Here is a 20,692-nt window from a genome sequence, read left to right as displayed (position 1 = left end):
GACTTATGATAAACAAGAAACAATTTGAATGCATCTCACAGCATCAGAGAGCAGCCAGACTTTCCATCCTGCACACACCGAGGTTCATTGCTACAGATCTAGTGTAAGCTGATAGTGTAAATAGCTATTGCACCAGTCTTGAATGAATTACAAGTGAAAATTAAATCAGTGGAGCTCATTTGGTGAGATGGATAGCTTTGCTGGGCATATTCTATCAACCTGAATTAACAATGTATTTTCATCTAGAAATACAACACGTAAATCCTGCCAATATCAAATAAGCACGACACACCAGCCAAGAGATAAACAGAGACTTTCTATTGCCAGGATTTACAGTGTTGATCAAAAACAAGAGATATTACACTTCAAAGGTGGGGAAGCCGACAGAAATTCTTTGCTTTCCAGTCTCATTTCTCCAAAGAACTTGTCTCTCCCATGCCACAATGCAGGATCACAATACATTATAACTTCATTTCATTTTTTTCCCCAGCATGGCTCTTCTTCCATAGTTCTTGATTGGAGATTTAGAAAAGTGACAAAAAGAATCTTCACAGGAAATTCTCTTCATCTGCTTCACCTTTGTGGTGTAAAGATTGTAATCCTGTGGTTTTCTGGGAGAGCCACCCAGGAGTTCCAGCAAACATGCTTTGAATTTTGTCGGCTTGTTAGATAAAATGGCTTTATTCACATAATTTGAGCTTCTTCTCTGAAGAAGTGATATCCTTCTGGTCCTGCTGTCTGTCACACCTGTTGTAAAAGTTTACAAGGAAAAGATGGGGAACCGTTGCTGCAGGTGATGTGTAGTCTACTAAACTTAACTGTACAAGAGACAGCAGACTTGTACATGTCGCTAAGGCAATTATTATTAGTTAAAATCATAATTTCTAGATTATGTAAATAATAAGAACAAGTTGTCCCTATAAGAGACTGAAGTCCTTACTGTCCAAATATCTAGACTTGCCTATTACGCAGATCGAATTACTACACATCGATGGACCTTTCTTTCAGTACAGCCTTGGAGCAAGGCTAAAGAGAGAGGTCATATCATAGTACCAATCTTTACGACTGCTACCGTGTGAATCTGAGTTCAAAGTACCTCATGTGGTCAAATGTGTCAAATGTCATATTTGGGGTGACACTTTCTTAGTAAAGTACAGATTCTAGTACTTTTTGGGGTTGAGTCCCATACCTCATGCTTGTTCTTAGAGTTGTTCAAAGTGAGAAGTTCTCTGTGACCTCAATGTCATTGTACTCTAGGATTATGGGACATTGATCATGCCTAGGTAGAACCTTGATGACACCAGGTGTCCATAAGGTGGATGGATCACCCATGTGAATGTCATTGTTGACACCAGGTGTTGATGTCACCTACCTCCATGGTGGAGCCCCTAATGTGAAAATGTCGACCAAGACACCAGGTGTCCACAGGTAGAGTGTTCCCCGCCTCAATGGTTGAGCCCCTCATGTTAAAATGCCAGCCAAGACACCAGGTGTCCACAGGTAGAGTGTGCATCCTGCTTTCATTAAGCTTCTGATGTATGAACGTAAACAAAGACACCAGGTGTTGAGGTCAGTCCGCCTCCATGGTGGAGCCCCTCATGTGAGAATGCCAGCAAAGACACCAGGTGTCCACATGTAGAGTGTGCATCCTGCTTTCATTGAGCCTCTGATATATGAACGTAAACAAAGACACCAGGTGTTGAGGTCAGTCCGCCTCCATGGTGGAGCCCCTCATGTGAGAATGCCAGCAAAGACACCAGGTGTTGAGGTCAGTCCGCCTCCATGGTGGAGCCCCTCATGTGAGAATGCCAGCAAAGACACCAGGTGTTGAGGTCAGTCCGCCTCCATGGTGGAGCCCCTCATGTGAGAATGCCAGCAAAGACACCAGGTGTCCACAAGTAGAGTGTGCCTTGCCTTCACGGTGGAGCCCCTAATGTGAGAATTCAAGCCAAGATACCAGGTGTCCACAGGTAGAGTGTGCACCCTGCTTTCATTGAGCCTCTGATGTATGAACGTAAACAAAGACACCAGGTGTTGAGGTCAGTCCGCCTCCATGGTGGAGCCCCTCATGTGAGAATGCCAGCAAAGACACCAGGTGTCCACAGGTAGAGTGTGCATCCTGCTTTCATTGAGCATCTGATGTATGAACGTAAACAAAGACACCAGGTGTCTATAGGGAGTGTGTGTCCTGCCTTCTTCAAATACAATCAGCCTTTCTGTGACAGTCAACCCTGCACATTTTAGAACAAAAGGTTTAAAATATGACACCTACCTGGCATTCTCGGGCCCAACTTGAGCTTTGTCATATGATGAAGAAGCTGTTATGGCATCGTCTGGGATGGCGCCAGACTGCATACCCAAAGCATTCAGACATTCCTCTGAAAATCAAAAGACATAATTTCATTACTGTGGACTAGAATTAGTTAAACTGAGCAAAACCAAATATGAAAGGCAATCATCAACAAAATTCCTTTCCTGCAGCCGGATTTTGTTTTGTTTGCTGCTTACTCCGCACTCAGCAATATTCCAGCTATTCGACGGCAGTCTGTAAATAATCTGAGGCTGGACCAGACTATCCAGTGATTGATATCATAAGCATCGATCCACACAGTTGGGATACTATGACATGCATCAACCAAGTCACCAAGCCGATCCCATTAGTCGCCTGTTATGACAAACATGGGTTGCTGAAGACCTAAAAAATAAAAATTATGATAAACTTTCATTTATAATTCATAAAAATACCAGTCTAAAATATTTTTCACATTCATGCAGAATAGCCCTCTGATGAATCTCTCTCATCTAGCCCGGTTCAATGTGTGTAAATACTACACATGTTGTAGAAACAATACTTTTCAAACAATATATTTCTGTAATTTAAAATTCCAAATACAAAAACGCAGCTATTGTCTTGCCGATTTGACAAAAAGAATATGTCTATATCTACGCACATCAATTGAAATTTAATGATTTCACAACAACAATTTCTTATACCAATATCTGTAAGTGGAAAATGTTTCAAAGAGTAACCATGATTCAAGACAAAGACTTTGTGAAAACCAACAAAGACACATAAAGCTCAACATCATCAGGAAGATGACAGGCATCAAACTCCATCGGTGATAAAGTAAAACATTTGGGGTCTACAGGGAACCCATCAACCGTAGCCCCGTATTCTGTGTGACAGTGTCTCCCTTGGTGACTATAAAATACCATGTTCGAATTGGGAACGTAATGTCAGATTTGAGGCGTAGACTCACTGGCGCCAACTAAGATCCACACAAATCATAATAGGAAGTCTAAACCTCCATTCTCCTTGGAGGAATCATGTTTTCCTTAAAACCATAGCTGCATAATGACAATAAGCATTTTTTTAAATCTGTAAAAGCATACCCCTCTTCAACATTATTTTTGAAAATCTATATTCTAATTTTCAGTCATTTCAAAACTCAAACCCCATGTAGGCAACTGCTTGTCAGAAGAGGCAACTAAAGGGATTGGGTGGTCAGGTTCTCTGACTTGATAGTTCTTCCATCCTAGTTTCATCTCATTCCTTGGTTTACACCCATGAAGATCCGGGTAGAATAGGTCTGCAGAAACCCATGCTTGCCTTAAAAGGCCACTATGCTTGTCGTAAGGGGCGACTAATGGGATCGGGTGGTCAGGCTTGCTGACTTGGTTGATGCATGTCATCATATCCTAATTGTGTGGATCAATGCTCGTGATATCAATCACTGGATTGTCTGTTCCAGGTGTGATTATTTACAGTGCCGTCAAATAGCTGGAATATTGCTGAGTTCCGCATTAAACAACTATTAAAAATGCATCAGTAAGGGCAATAGCAAATCATTAAGTTAGATTGCACCATTATTTCAATTCCGGTTTTCTTGCACGCTGCCAAAATGTTGCATATACTGGTACCGGTCTTGTATTCCAATCAGCAGGGGATGCTCGATACGACAGTACTGTTTTCCTATTAGAAGAATGTCAAATACTGTAAATCCTCTTACTTCTCCACTAAGCATATCAGTCAGCGTCTTCTCTTCCCATTTCATCAAATATTTTAATGCATGAATGCTTTTCAAGTTATTCGCAGCAGAGTTGATGCGTCTACTTTCCCTAAGACTTGCTACAAACATACGAAGTGACATGCTTGACAGCGAGATCGCGTCAGCACTGTCGTGCTCCTGACTTGAAGGAAAAGATGGTTGTACAGCCCTTTCTGTGACGACAGGAGATAGGTGGCGCTGACCTTATTATTGATTGTCGGCTGTTAAAAAGGCGGCTTCATCCTTTCATACACGAGGTATTACACAAGGCCATCATGGAGTAAAACTTGTCATTTGCTCATCGTCTCATCAGAAAGCGTCTTATCTATGATCCATGATGAAAAACCTCAGATGCTGTGGGGAAATATCATTCACTATCGATCAACAACAATTTCCCGATTGCGCATTACTTGTAAAATGAGATCCGCTCAAAAACACAATCCTTTCTCACATACATCAAAATTACTTTATCATTATCTCAGCAGTAAATTCATTTTTTACCAAATTGTATCCAGGTTAATTAGTTAAGAATTAAATAGTTTTTGCATCTGTTCTAATATTACAGTTGAGTTATTTCACAAACAAGATGGAGTTACCTCCCTTGTGCTACTGGTTCACAGGAAGAACTATAATGACATTGCGATGGAAACAGTTATTGATACAAGGAAAATGTCATGAGTCTTCCTTACAATGTCAACTTCGCATCTTTTACATCTCACTCTGATACAAGAAGGAGGTATAGTCTCCTAACTTCAGGATTTTTTTAAAGAAGAGCTATGTATATCCCTTTGAGATGGACGTATCTCCAGTATAACTCCTGATGCAAACCTGTTATTGTTGAAGGATGGCATAATATATTAGGAGATGGTTCGGTAACAGCCACGGAGGTAGTAATGGAAAGATAATAGAATCTCTTTCTCTTTTGCTTTGTTGCTGAGATGAACAATTATAGCATGGAGGAACTGGCTGCATGTTGTGTTGCTCAAATCGTGACTGATATGTTTATATAACATTGGTGTGGGCCAAGCAACTCAATGTTATGTGGGGATGAATGAACAAAGAGCATAGGACTCCTGCTAGACTTGCACAAGTCTATAAGGCAACAATTATTAGTTTAAATCATAAGTTCTAGTTATGTAAATGATAAGATGAGGTGAGGTGAAACGGGGTTTAATGTAGCGTCCAAGATTATTGCACTTATATAGCGACATGCATGCACGTGAATGTGTGTGTGCGCTTGTACTAGTCTTGGACTGATCCCAATTTATAGTGCTAGCCCACTGAGATACCATGCAGCAGTTTAACATGAATACCCCACTCAGACACAGTATACTGACTCCGAGCCGATCAGTCCTTATTTTACCTCCTTAATACCAAATGCCAGGCAGGGTAACAACAAGTACCATCTTTTAACGTCTTTTGGTATGATGCGGCCGGCGATCGAACCCCTGGCCTTCTGCTCTCCATAAATAATAAGAACGAGTTGTCCCTAGTAAAGACTTGTACTGTCCACATATCTAGACTTGCCTATTAGGAGGATAAAATTACAACACATCCATGGACTTTTCTTTCAGTACAACCTTGCAGCAAGGCTCGACTTGCATACAGCAGAGACTGGTGTTGTCCTGTTAGGTGCTGTTATCACAGGTTATTTCTGGCTGGGTTTGTTGTGGCTACATCATCTGTAGAACGCCGATGAAGGCATGCTCCAACAATAAACACTTAATGGAGATAATCAAATTCATAGCATACTTTAAAAGACAGATTTAGGTTGACAATTTTCACTGCAACAAACACCAGGTCTTGTCATTGTTCTAATTAATGGAGGCTTATCAGATTTCTGTGCTCAGTGCTCCCGTGAAATTTGACAAAAGATAAAACCGGGATGACGTTTCTGTGAATTCCTCCAGTGAATAAAATCGCACATTTGCATGTCACCGAGTGATCATTGCACGACCATGTTTGCCGAGTCCCAGGGCTCACAGATCAATACATCGTAATGGATTTAATAGCATCCAGTATGGCCCAGGCAAAATGGATTAAATTCGTTGAATTTTGTGGCATTGTACTTGCTACATCCTGCTTAAGTTGTGCATAGGCTGTCAAGTCGGAAATGAAAACGGGCACAGCGATCGAATACCATCCTTTTATCAAGGCAAGAATGAAGTTTACGTGTCCGACCGAAACCCAAGTAAATGCAACCTTCATACCTGTCTCATTAAAATCTGATAACTCACACTTCAACAGTTTTCCATGAATGAAATTTGTAGGAGAATGCTTGGTTTGATGACAAGACAATGTTCAGGAAAAAATAGTTTGGAACAAAGGATGACAGACTTTCCTTGCTTGTGTCAAGTTTGATAACCAGCATGTTTAAACACAGCCCTTCAGAAATGGACGAAGCAGACGTGAGGCGACATGTGTTAATTGCAGATTACATAATCTCCTTGAAGTAAGCTAATTTTGTAGGAAAACACAAATTGACATCACCCAATTAATATTTTGTCATGCAAATATGACTCCCATGTCAGAATTGTATCAATTATTATAACATCAGCTGATTTGGAGAACTATTAATAAGCCAAGCAATCCCTAACAGGAATATTCATACCATTATCCTTTTGTTATGCTAAAACTTTAACTTTGACTTGCCTTTGCATGTGTTTTTGATGGGTGCCCAGGTGGGGCAGGATACACTCACCTTATTGCAAACACCTGGTATCATCACTATTTGATAGTGATAGCTCAATATAGTCGGAATTGTACAATCGACTCTCCTTTTAGCAAAGATTTTTTATGAATATGGAAAGGATTTTGTTGCCTTATTCATTATTACTAATTATTAATTATCATGAAAAGAAGATTCTTTTTGACTAAATGACACATGCCACAACAAAAAACAAATACTTATTTTTTATGCAAATTATGTGAGTGGTGGTGCTACCAGTAGAATAGGACATGCATAATTATTATGAAATAAGATTCTTTTTGTCTCAAAGACAATGAAAATGAGGCCCAAACAAATACTTACTTTTTTTTATGTCCAAAGGAATGTTTTGGCAGATATACAAGACTATGATTATTCTATGGCGTTGACATTTTGAATTTACATCTATGATTCGAATAAACAGTAAATATCATGCACCTTTTACTTCTTGATATCTTAAAAGTATTCCTGGGGTTTATTTACGTAAGCCTAGATTGCCATCTCAGAAAGAAGTCGAAGCTGCAGGCAACTATTTCAGATTTGAAGGATGTGTGTTTCCGGTTTGCTGGAAAGGTTTGCTGGACCAATAGTGAACGTGACAGTGATAGAACACTTCTGATTGCCTTAAATCTGTTAAGAAGCCATGCATTGTATGTACCAGAGAGTGTATCAGTATTATGGTCCGCAATATACACTTCTCACGGGAGAACGCTCAGTCTATCAGCTGAAGAAGAGATAAACCTTTCTCAATGACAGAAATCAGTGTCTAAATGAGGCTCGGAACAGCTGATCTGATAGATATTGTTATTTATTGGTTGTGGCATTAATAGAACATTTCTGATTAGAGGAAGGGCAATGGTCGTCTGTTCTGAGTCTGTTCATGGCTTCCATTTGCAACAAGACAAGCACTTAAAACTATGAGGTGAGCTTGTTGGTTTGTTTGTCTGTTGTTTTAATCAGCAATATTCCATTCTTATGATGGCTGCCTGTAAATAATCAAGACTTGACTAGAAAATCTAGTGATTGACGTCATGAGCATCGATCTATGCAATTGGGATATGATGACATGCATCAACCAAGTCTGACCACCCGATCCCGTTAGTCGGCTCTTACGACAAGCATAGTGGCCTTTTATGGCAATTATGGGTTTCTGCAGACCTATTCTACCCCGGATCTTCATGGGTGTAAACCAAGGAATGAGATGAAACTAGGATGGAAGAAGACCTAAGAATTAAAAACACAACTATGTACCTGGCAAGAACACTAATCCCCTCACTCACCTGTTTCGGAGACAGGTTCATTTGTACAGGTGTAACAAACAACGAAAACTGTTCTTGTTTGTTATTCTTAATCCCATATTTGTCCCATATTATATCCTTTAAAGATTGTATTTCAGGCATATCATATTTATCTCAAACCTATTTGAAAGTTAATCTCAATTGAACTGCGTAAAAGAATCCGTTTGACCCAGCAGGTGTTTGAATGAAGTAAATGCGCTGTTCTTTACACATCAGTGTTTGTCTAGTTCAGAACACACATTTGTACGCAACCTGTGAACGGCCTAGGTCAACTTGCAAGGAGAATTGAAGAAAATCTGCATTTTTATGTCCACCTGATTAATTCATAGCCACAGATGTATAGCAATGCCATCAGATGAGGTGAATATCACACAGTACCCACAAGGAGGGGATTAACACCTATATCACTCACATGGCAAGGGAGTGAGTTCCTCTTTTAACACTGCAAACTGCTTACCATCAGCGATAAACCACAGTACCCAAGGGAAATGAATTCTGGAGTAATATTACATACATTTAGATCTGCACTCCCCAGGGGAAGGTAAAAAGTGTTTTACTTGCTATAAGAGCAATCGTGTCGTGCAATCTTCATTTCCTCATCTGACATTTGGGTAAGTAACTGTAATGTCCTCCAAGAATAGCATGAAGAGGTTAAAAGGTATCTGGTCCATATTTCTGACATCCTGATGATCAAGACGGCTTTACTAGATGTCCTGAGGAATAGCATTGAACAGGATAATCTATGCATGCCCCTTACTAATAATTCTGCTTGTCCAGGTAATGGCAGTTTATCTGTTCTGTTTGAGGATTTAAAACAGTGTTACAAATGATGAAAGAAGCTGAAGACATATGTTGGAAGACTCCACACCCTGACATAATAGCTAAGTGTCTGGATGCTATGATCAAGGCGGAGGTTTTAAGAGTTTATTCCATATTTTCAATCCAAAGATCACAGGCGGCTCAAATGTGCCATCAGTACCAACATCATCAGCTAACTGATGGATGCTCCAATCTGAAGTCTATGATAGTCAATTTGTCCATTTGGATAAAGCGCCGTCTGCTTTTTCAATAGACGTCTGCCTCCATTTTTGTCTGCCTGTTATTGGTTCCTTGTTCATTTCCGGACTATTCAGCAGTTTGTTTTCACTGGGCAAACTCCAACTGCTGACAGGGATGAGCAACACGAGGTAATACTCTCCACTCAGATACAACTAATTTCCAGCACAAACCACAAACCCATCACTGCTTGCAATTATCACTTGGTACGAAAGCAGACAGTCAAACCTGTCCCTTTCAAACATCGGTAATATTTCCACCTTGTTCATTGGCAGATACTGATTACTGTATAATGGATCTGTGGTATCAGCAAGTTGTCTAACATCAGATGACTTCCTTCACAGCTTCAAATACCTAATTTCATTTACTTGATCAAGCAACACCTATGATGTGTTTTGGAGGTTTGAAGGAGGTTTAGGGTGGTGTTGGGATGGGAAGGTCTGATGGCAGGGGAACGAGCTGATCATTTCTTCATATTTTCTTAATTATTCCTCTCACAAAACTGACAACTTGTCAGATTTCATCAAACCAGATTAGTTCAAGCAAATAAATTATGCATGGGCACCTCGTCACTATTGAGAGACTAATTCCACAGTGACCAATGATTCATCCAAGTGCATCATGGGTATGGTCATAATTGTGACTCTTGTGCAGCACTAATTATTAGCCACTAGTTCTTGTTCTCGTTTCACAAAGCCACTTTCTGACTATCCCTCCAAATTTTATTCAATTTAAAGACAAATATTGCCTGAAACATGTAACTGCAAAAAACAATCCTCCAATCATCAGTGATTACATTGTCTTAAGTGTTGACAGATGTTCACAACAGATTGAAATCAAACCTTGCATGTCCAGACATGGAACCAAGTTCATTGTTTGCATAAATATCACATTTTATATCTATTATTTAGATGCTTAAGTCCTCCCATCCTGGAATCCATTTTCCTCCAGAAAACATCGGAAGCTGACAAACAGAGTGTGTTCCTGACCAATAATTGACCAGGTCTCAAATGGCAGCACAGCACGAAAACTAGACATCGAATTAAACATCTCCATCTACCCTAATGGGAACTTGGCATTTCAAGCAAGAGAGCTACAAGGAATGGCATCTACAATTATATATCGAACACGAAATCGTAGGGAGAGGGTTGATGAATCAGGTTTGGAAGTAATTAACGTTTTTGACACAAGTAATTTGAAGCGAAGTACCTAGACACTTCTGTAGACAGCATGTGACAAGGAAGATGCACTGTGGAGGAAATTATCCTTCATTAATTGGAGAACCATACGGCAGAAATCAATACATTCCGACAGACTTATCACATATAGCCGCCTCAATCTAATGTTGACGATAGCAAGTTATTTCTGACATGTTTTTGCATTACACTCAATTTTAGCTTAACTTCTCTGTGATTTTTAATATCTTGGCTGCCCAAATATGAGGAACGAAATGCGATAAATACATTTCTTCTATCAAATGTTTTGACACAAATACCATGTATTGTCAAGAAGTAGATTTGCAATTTTGACTCAAAATGACAGACACGTCTCAAAGTTGTAATACTTGTATCTTGGGAAGAATTCTGAAAGCACAAATATGTCAAAGAAGCCGATATCTCTACACTTTGCTCTTTAAAATGTCAGGAAAACGGTGAGAAAGTACTATTTTTGAAAACTATTGAACACATAGGCAAGACAGCTAAAGTCCCAGCAGAGATACCAAAGCTGATGGTCTCAAATTGCTAATGACCTGTCATGTCTGATACTCATCCATAACTAAAACACTTTTAGTGACTAGGTGAGTTCAAACAATGGCAGTCTCCTGATTACTCTTGAAGCAAAAGCTGTTATTTATCAAAAGTATTGTCACATAATCATGAAATGTCAGAATCAGGGCCCACTTGCACAAAGCAACCTTAGCGCTAAGATGATGGTAACTCCCATATTTTAACATAGGCTTACAATAGTCGTAGCGCTAAGATCGCTTTGTGCAAGTGGGCCCCGGAGTCCATGGTGGTGCATATACAAGTCAGCTCAGATTGGTTGGTTGGTTAAAATGTTGTCTAACGCCGCACACAGCAATATTCCAGCTATATGACGGCGGTCTATAAATAATCAAGTCTGGACCAGACATTCCAGTGATTGATATCATGAGCATCGATCCACCCAATTGAGATCGATGACATGCATCAACCAAGTCAGTGAGCCTGACCACCCGATCCCGTTAGACGCCTTTTTACTACAAGCATGGGTTGCTGAAGACCTATTCTACCCTGGAATCTTCACGGGGCCGTCAGCTCAGAGAAACCAACATGTTAATATAAACTTCACAATATTTTTTAGAAGAAACTGTAACATATGTTTCTTTATTACACAAATTTCTGCCATCTTTTAAATTTCAAAACATCAACCTTGAAAAGTCATTCTTCAAACAACTAAGGAACATTTCATTCTTCAACCAGCAAAGACATAAAATGAGAAAGAATTTCGTATCAATCTTAATGTCTTACTAAAAAACATCGCCTGCTTCTGTAATATATGTTGCTAATAAACACAAAATTTTAGAATATAAAGTGAGATATAATTTTCTAATCAATCTTAATGTCTTACAAAAAATTATTGCCTGCTTCTGTAATATATATGTTGCTAATGAACATAACATTTTGGAACAGAAAAGAAAAGAAGTGAGAAGTGTTCCAAAGTGTGATAAGTCTTAAATACGCGCTCGTTAACAGCTAGCTGTCAGGATTGACGCCTAGCAACAAAGTAATAAAATCTGTCTTTAAAATTTGAAGAAGTGACATCATAATGTTGCAGTCTTAGGTTACTACACAACGCTTAGGAAAAGCTCTGCCGAAATTATTGCCATTTTTTGGTCAAATGGTGTACAAGTGTGTGCTGCAGAGCTAGCTCCAACAACACCTGAGCGCCACCTAGATATTTCATAATCGTCCGTCTGTTCCTGATGCTATTATATCATTGAACGCATATCAGCAATTTGCAACAAATTGTGCTTTTGTTGTTTCAACTGTTGTTTACATCTTATTTCCGGAAACAGGTAAAATATGGCTCCTGTTCAGTTACAAAATCTGGCGAGAAATGTATTTCTAACAGACGGAGCAGATAAGACATATAGGCTTGGTGTATTTTTATAGAAGCTACGCTGCAAAGAAAATAAATACGAATTTTACCTGGGCCATCAATTCTTTGTGGATCAACAGGTTTGACTTTGACAAGATGTAGATTGCGTTAAATTGAATCCTAGGTTGCAGTGTTTGAGTGACGGACTACGATCGACAGATTGATAACACTAATGTTCTGTCAGAAGATGCATTCACTGTACACTGTTTATCTTCTGTTTCATAACAAAATAACACAGTTACACCTAGGATGATACTGTTAAACTCATCAAGCTTATTGTTGTATGTGGTTTAATACTTTAAAGCATAGCTCTGTGAAAACAAAACAACATACTGAAAACATTTAACTTCAACCTTTGCTTTTGGAAACATTTAACTTCAACCTTTGCTTTTGAAAAAAATTATGCAAAATTTGATCATCTACAAAACTGAGATTTCTTTCTCCATCTAAAAACATACTGAAATAAGGGAAAATAGACCTTATGCCTAAGGTGAAATTGGGTCAGAGGATGTTTTTCTTGCCTGAGTCATATCATATCTTCCATGTCACAACATAAACTTGTATTGAGTATTAATGGAGAATATACATCTCTATACACACAGAGTGAGTGAGTGAGTGAGTGAGTGAGTGAGTGAGTGAGTGAGTGTTTAAAACTGCACTCAGTAAATATTCCAGCCATATGATGGCGGTCTGTAAATAACCGAGTCTGAACCAGACAATCTAGTGATTGACATCATGAGCATCGATGACATGCATCAACCAAGTCAGCGAGCTTGATCACCCGATCATGTTAGTTGCCTCTTACGAAAAGCAATGTGAGTGAGTGAGTGAGTGAGTGCGTGTGTGGGTTTGTGAGTGAGTGAGTGATCGAGTGAGTGAGTGAGTGAACGAGTGAGTGAGTGAGTGAGTGAACGAGTGAGTGAGTGAGTGAGTGAGCGAGCGAGCGAGCAAGCGATAATAGTTACATGCTGCTTTTAGAAATATTCCAGTCAATATGTAGAAATACCAAAGCTGGAGACACAAAAGAATGAGCTTCACCAATATGTTAAAATAACCATTCACAACTGAATGAAGGGCAAGTTGGCAAAGTACCAATGCAGCTACTTCTATCCCAGCAAGATGCTGGATATCACCAGTAAGGTTATATACCCCATCTGAGTTCAACCTTTCCATCACGATATAAGAAACATCGACAGTAACAAAACAAGTAAGTTGGCAGTAACGGCCCCATATTTACCCACCTTCAACCCATAGTCAGACCACCGCCAGGCTGCTATAACATTGGCATATTAAACTCATTTTCTTAAATAGTTGTGGGGGAAAAAGCTTAAGTGTAAACAAGTCTATATTTCACATTAACCTCCTGAATGCTCATTATGCTACTAGCTGCATGGGAAACAGTTCACGGCAAACACCAGCAAAGTCTCAGGCTGATTTGATATGCCCAATATACATGAAAAATGCAAAGACTTCTCCTTTGATAAAAGCCTCTTTTCAAACATTGTCAGAAAGCTCATTTCATAGACGTGTACACAGGAGAAGGCTATTTTTGCTTAATGTTCATTTTGTTGTTCAAAACAGGTAAATCGTGCACATTGTGTGTTCCATGATAACTTCTTTCCATATGAAACCCATGTTGTGGATTTGATGGTAAGGTCAAATGCTGGAGTGAATGAGGACCCAATTTTCAGCTGTAAGATTGAGTGGGAACATTTGTCCTTTCAGCCCAAGAGGTGGCCACTGCTTCCCCTATCATAGACTTTGCACAAGTCTCTAAGGCAATAATTATTAGTTTAAATCATAATTTCAGATTATGTAAATAATAAGAACAAGTTGTCCCTATAAGAGACTGGAGTACTGCCTTTTAGGAGGATAGAATTACTAAACATCCATGGACCTTTCTTTCAGTTCAGACTTGGAGCATCGCTTCCCCCATCACTAATGGTACAGTTACAAGTGTGTTAAAACCAGGTACGATATGATGACTTAAACACTGGTACCTGTATACAGTGTTTACCAAATTAAGTGAAGTATTGCGTAATTTGTGGTAAATATAAATGTCAGCGCCAAAGAATAATCAGTCTCAATTATCTGCCGAAACAGATATCGATTCCACTGGGCATAAAAGGCAAAATAGCAGTGAAACTTGTATGAATGGATCACTGAAAATCAGTGATGACACCAAGTGTTTGTGAAATGTAAACTTGGTAAAGTCTTTCCTTCAAGGAGTAATCATATGAAATATTCTCACAAGTCTACCTTACATATACTGCTTCCCTGATCGCTGATAATGTGTCTGATACAAACCAAAAAAATGACAAGATTTCACAAATATTATTAGCATAATTCTATCTATCCTTAATGTTTTCTTAAATTGCAGGAACTAAAATCAAAGTGTAAAGATTATCTTGTAAGCTGCATCTGTCAAATTGTTGCAAATCTGTTTCATTTGGAAGCCATGCTGCCTGGCGTTCATCTCTACACTTCCAGTCATGCAAGCATGACATAATCGGCACAAATGGTAATCTGTGCATGCTATGCATGTGATATTGTGCAGCGGGCAACATTAGCTTGCAAGGGGATCTTCCGGAATTGTCTGAATTTAGAGTAAAACACAGAAAGACAGGCTCGTGATCAGCACAAGCAAGTCACATTTTAGGCTTGAGTGTGTAGCCATAGCGTTCATTATGCAAGGATGGTGGAGCACGGGGTGGTGGCATCTGTCTTTGAATTTTCTGTTTAACAAAAACTTTCATTACGATCTGGGAGTTAAATGGGGTTTTTTATATCATTTTTGGTGAGTGAGAGGAAGATTGGTGTATGTGTGTGTGTGTGCTTGTGTGCTTGTGTGTTGTGTGTATAATTGTACTAGTCCGGACTAATGCCGGTTTTATGCCACTCAGAGTTTATTGATTGAGCTGACCAGTCCTGTTTTATCCCCATAATACTGAACACCATGCAGGGTAACAACAAGCACCATCTTGCAATGTCTTTTGGTTTGATGCTGCCAGAGATCCTTATGTTTTTTTTCTGATTCAGTATTATTCAAAAAATGATTGTTGTTCATTTGATGTTGAATATGGAGAATACTTGAGAAATAGATATTTTACAAGTTTGAAGATTCACCATCCCCTTTCCAACTATTGGAAGCAGATGTGATTGCAAAAGAATTCCAAACCTGAATGTGTAATCAATCCGCATGAGATTCATTACACCGTGTGACTAAAATTTGCTCATATGAAAATATTTCGGTCTGCCCTAAGGGAGATAATTCAAGATAATCTAAACAAGACAATATGCACTCTTCAGCTGTGGAAGCCGGGAATGTTGGTCTTGATTGGAAGCATTTCCTGACTATATTGCCAGGCACTGCCTGCACCTACATGTGCATGAGACGTGTGTTTGTACGGGGATTTCACGTGTGTGGCAGCACACAGCCTGCTGATCAAAATAAGCACTGTACACGTGAAAATGTACAGCCAAATCCAATACCACCAGGGAAAGCTAGTTGTTAGGTCAATATTTTCTATGTGTAATATTATCAACACATGTGCTACTTTTGACAGTTGGGATAGAGATTTAGCAATGACATGGAACATGTTAGACGCTATTTCAAAAATAGCAAACAGCCTTGAGAGCTATACCTTCTTTTATTCCTTTTATTACATCCCTCCTATAGTTTAGTTATCTCTCAATGAAATGTAACAAGCATTCATATGAATTGATGACTTGTGGCTAAAATAAACGGCCATTAAAATGTTATTTTTTTTACCAACTAAAAACATATTTTCTAATCAATTCCTGAAAAATAATTCAAAACTGACAAAATAAATTCATTATTTTCAGCTCATGAAATGAACAGATGCAATATCAAGAGAAAACTGTGGTTTGAAACTGGAGAACTGATTCTCAAAATGAACATTATCAAGAAGAAAAACAACATTATGGGTTTCCACTTGATTGCATTTTCTCAGGTAACTACCTCAGATGTTGGATTTCTCTTTGAAGTAGTAATGATCTTGACAGGTAGAAACCTGACCAACACTGTAAATTGATCAAAATAAAACACACAGTCAGGATGGTATTGAGAATATTATGCCTTGCCCAGCTCCCTGCAGAGAGCCCCTATTGAGTGATCGATCCTCCTGCCATTAACAATGGGGTGACTGAAACCACCAATACCCATGACCGATGAGTGTAATTGATTGATGGACAACACACATTTTCACATTTCTGAGCCATCCGGCATGGAATCCGATGATGGCCTTTGACCCATGTTGACCTATTAGGCTATAGGCTGCGGTATTGATTTATCCCTTATCATCCCTGGTTAGCGTTGATATACATCATATCAAGCCACAATCCCGAGCAATCACGATTTACAATTGTGCGGCTGAGCCCTTATTATTCATTACAGACAATCAAAGCTCGTAGATCATGAGCGAGCTGTAAATATGACTGACTCAAGATGGCCTCTCCCTGCTCGTTTCAAGTGTTCGTCATGGCCTCAAGGAGAGTTTGTACTCTGAATTGAATGTTGAATAGCGATACAACAGACACTCTGTATATTACACTTGTCATAACTCCATGGTGATTGGGTGTTCACAATGGAGGATGTGTTCACTGGGGATCCTGGTCCTTGATACTTGCTCCTGTAGAATTAAAGTCTTGGGCCATCAAGTAGAATTCATTGTACAATTCTGTCTGTATTCATTAATCAAGACTCAATAGTGTTTGTTTGTTTATTGTTTAATGCCGCACACAGCAATATTCCAGCTATATGACAGCGGCCTGAATATAATCGAGTCTGGACCAGACAATCCAGTGATTGACATCATGAGCATCGATGCATGCAATTGGGATCGATGACATGCATCAATCAAGTCAGCGAGCCTGACCACCTGATCCCGTTAGTCACGTCTAACGACAAGCATAGTCGACTTTTACGACAGGCACTGGTTGCTGAAGACCTATTCTACCCCGGATCTTCACGGGTCGATCTAATAGCGATGATGAGAGGTTACAATCATCATGGATCATAACTCACACAGTCTAACATGGGTTGGTCTGACCCTAGTCTGTCACACAGACCCTGAAACAAATATATCTAATACAGCCCATGCAAGTCTATAATGTCTAACAAGTCTAGATTACTGCAGTATCAGGATGAAGAGTCTCTGGGCTCCTTTTCATTATATTTCATGACTATAAATTTAAGACCTTTTTTTGTAAAATATGTTTATTTCAGAGACTAGATGTTAACATTGTCTGACCCAGGCTTAAAATTAAAGATAATGTGATATTGCTTTTATAGTGCTGAGTACTGCTTAGAACTCAAGTCCCTCAATCACTCCAAGAATTTTTAAGTCTGGTAAACAAAGCTAAACACATGGTTGTCTGTGACATTAAAAATCACATAAAGCTGCAATTACTTTTTCAGCTGGGAACATTTACGAAAATGTCTTCTCAGAAAGGGTCAGTACGGAAGTAAAGTGGGAGAGTGAGTGAGTATGGTTTTACCCTCTTTCAGCAATATTCCAGCCATATCACAGCGGGGGACACCAGAAATGATGTAAGGAGGAGATATTATTCATGATTTAAAATTAATATGTACAGCTTAAGAGATTTCTGACTCTGCTTTTTGTCAACACTTTCAATGCGAAATAGCCACTAAACTTTATCTTCTGAAAACTGCAGTTTTCAGAATTTCTTGATTTTATGTCACAATGATGGCAGATAAAACATTAAAGTTTATCATACTTGGCTTCACACTGATAATAAGGCACCTGCTACTCAAAGTGAGATTTATTCCTGACGAGATTTACAGGCAGTAAGGCAGGTTTCAATCATATTTTGTAGCCTCTGGGTTATAAAGTTGAGGGCTGTACCATTTAGTTTTAACATTACATGGTCAGAAGTTGACAGGATTATCATTAAAATTCAAGAAGCTTAGACAGGTTGTCACATTAGGCTCTTAGCAGCTGATTTACATTAGGAGGAAAGACATTGTATCTCACACATAAATTCATAAAAATTGTAAATACCGTAACCATAAAATGTCACAATGAAAAATATAATTTTAAAGATGGTTTTCCTTATCTATTTCATCTTGATTTAATTTAATATGACACATTTACTGAGTGTACGAAAGTAAGCAGATTTGACAGGTGTTGGAGGGAGTTGGATTGGAGGGGTCGGGTCAGAGGGGGTTGGAATCAGAGGCGGTTGGATTGGAGGGGTCAGCTCAGAGGGGTTTGGAATCAGGGGGGTTGGGATCAGAGGGGTCAGATTGGAGTTGTCGGGGTCAGAAGGGTCAGGGGGGTCAGGGTCAGAGGGTGTTGGGATCAGAGGCGGTTGGATTGGACGGGTCAGGTCGGAGGGGGTTGGATTGGAATCAGGGGGGTTGGTATCAGAGGGATCTGATTGGAGTGGTCGGGGTCAGGGTCGGAGGGTGTTGGGGTCAGAGGAGGTTGGATTGGACAGGGAAAGGACTGTGATAAGTACTCCATTTACACACTCAATGATTGTTAGGCATCAAACGAGAGACATACACAAGTACCTACCTCAGACAATCACTGCCCATGAATATTTCAAATGGTGCATGAGCTGCCCCAGAAACCAGTGCTTATCTCGGTGCCTACTTATCATGTGCAGCCATTCACTGAAGGTTAACATGAAGAATGAATATAATCTACAAATATCAGCTAAAACGAAAAGTCTAATAATATATTTGTCGTGAGTGCCATACAACTAGGATTAAACATGACACTTTGCAGTTGGTTGTCAGGTCCAGTAATAAAACGCCACTAATCCTCTCATCCTACAAAACTATTTGTTTTGAAAAAAAGAATAATGATATCAGTGTTTAAGACATAATCTATCCACACCTGAAATAAATGTCTAGACATATTGCCAACAGCACACACATTACACAATGACTTGTTTTACCAGACTGTTGTCTGACAGACAATGAGGGCAGGCCAAGCGCTGCTACGACAAACAAAAGTGATTTGAATGGGTGCAAATATTTGTTGATCGTGTGATAAAGTATTCTAACATCCGATTAACTGACAAGCCAAATGAAGAGAGATCATAAATTTTTATCTCCCTCGCAAGTTGAGGAATTAGGGTGAAGGAGTAATCTGACCACTATCCTGGTGTTGTCCTGTTGGTTAAGCCAATCCTGTGGGTATTTGGGAAGGGGGGAAGGGGGTCACAAATTCGCTTTGATCCGTTTCACTCACTGAACCAATCCCATGACCTTAAACACAGGGGCAGTGTGTATCTGAACAGTTGATAGTGATTTGAAAATCTATGCACTCACTGCACATGGTTTTCTTTCATCAAGGCTGGGTTAAAAGATATTGAGACCCAAAAGTTTTTATTTATAAATCCCTATCAAATAGTGGTGATACCAGGTGAAAAGGTGAGAACATCCTGCCCGTCTGGCACTATCACAAACACATGCAAAGCCAAGTCAATTGTTAACCTGAACAAACACAGGAACTAATGTGAAAAAAGGGTCATATCGGGCGTTATTTGTCACTGGTGCATCAAATTTGGAAATGTCCTCCACATGTCTTTCAAAATGATTTAATGACTTGAATGTTGCATCCCTGATCAAACAAGTTTGGAGCAGACGCACATGAAACCCGTACCAATAAACACTAACAAACGTATCAACCTGTGACCCCATGTTGAGACAGATTTGTCACAATTCGACACATCATATTATGTACGTCCATGAAATTTTCTTAACAAGCGGAAAATATTGTCTACAAAGTACAATGGGAGCAGTAGCGTGAGCGTATTCACGGAGAAAGCTACCATTGACGAATTAGTTAACAGCCCAATACACAAGAATTCCACTATAGAGAGTGCTTCAGACTTCCCCTCTATCATAAATAACCCATTTCAGCCTGCCCAGGGACTTGGACACTGTATCACCACAGAAAGAATTTACGAGGTGCTATAACTCCTCGCAGGGCTGTGTGTCCATCATTGTATTGTGTATACAAGGTCATAGAGCAATGAGGAGGTGTAATAACTCCTTACAGCTTCCTGTCCTCAGCGACATAATTATTGTGCATATTTCCAGCTAGTTTAACCCTTACATACTTACTCAAATAGTGACCCTTCGTTTTGAAAGAATTATGAATGTACTATTAAAGTCAAATTTGTAGATACAGTAACCCATTAACTGGTCATTTTGAAATATCGAATGTTGTATTGATTCTTCACTTATGTTGTGTACAATAGGGTTAACGTTTGAGGTCAGAATAACGACTTCACCTATGATTCTCATGTAATATACACAGTGTCCTTGTAATTAGATATAAGGTCAGTTGGTAACAGGATAGAAATGTATGGAACTATATGATACAAGAAGAAATTCCCTTGAGAATCAGTCTTTTGAAAGGGATTCTACTGGTTACTTGTTT

General features: G+C 39.3%; 1 protein-coding gene across 2 annotated transcripts in view; it reads right to left on the bottom strand.

Annotated features, from left to right (window-relative positions):
* The window catches only part of LOC139459799 (discoidin domain-containing receptor 2-like), a 159,488-nt gene that overhangs the window by 80,083 nt on the left and 58,713 nt on the right, over positions 1-20,692 (bottom strand). For both annotated transcript variants that reach the window (XM_071241478.1, XM_071241480.1), the window contains exon 2: positions 2,273-2,378. In XM_071241478.1, the coding sequence (XP_071097579.1) occupies positions 2,273-2,378 (106 nt within the window). The remainder of the gene's footprint in view (positions 1-2,272; positions 2,379-20,692) is intronic.

This window comes from Haliotis cracherodii, unplaced genomic scaffold (genome assembly GCF_022045235.1).
Source record: "Haliotis cracherodii isolate W230 unplaced genomic scaffold, xgHalCrac1.p SCAF_13, whole genome shotgun sequence".
Lineage (NCBI taxonomy): Eukaryota > Metazoa > Mollusca > Gastropoda > Lepetellida > Haliotidae > Haliotis > Haliotis cracherodii.
This window is presented reverse-complemented; position numbering and strand designations above follow the sequence as displayed.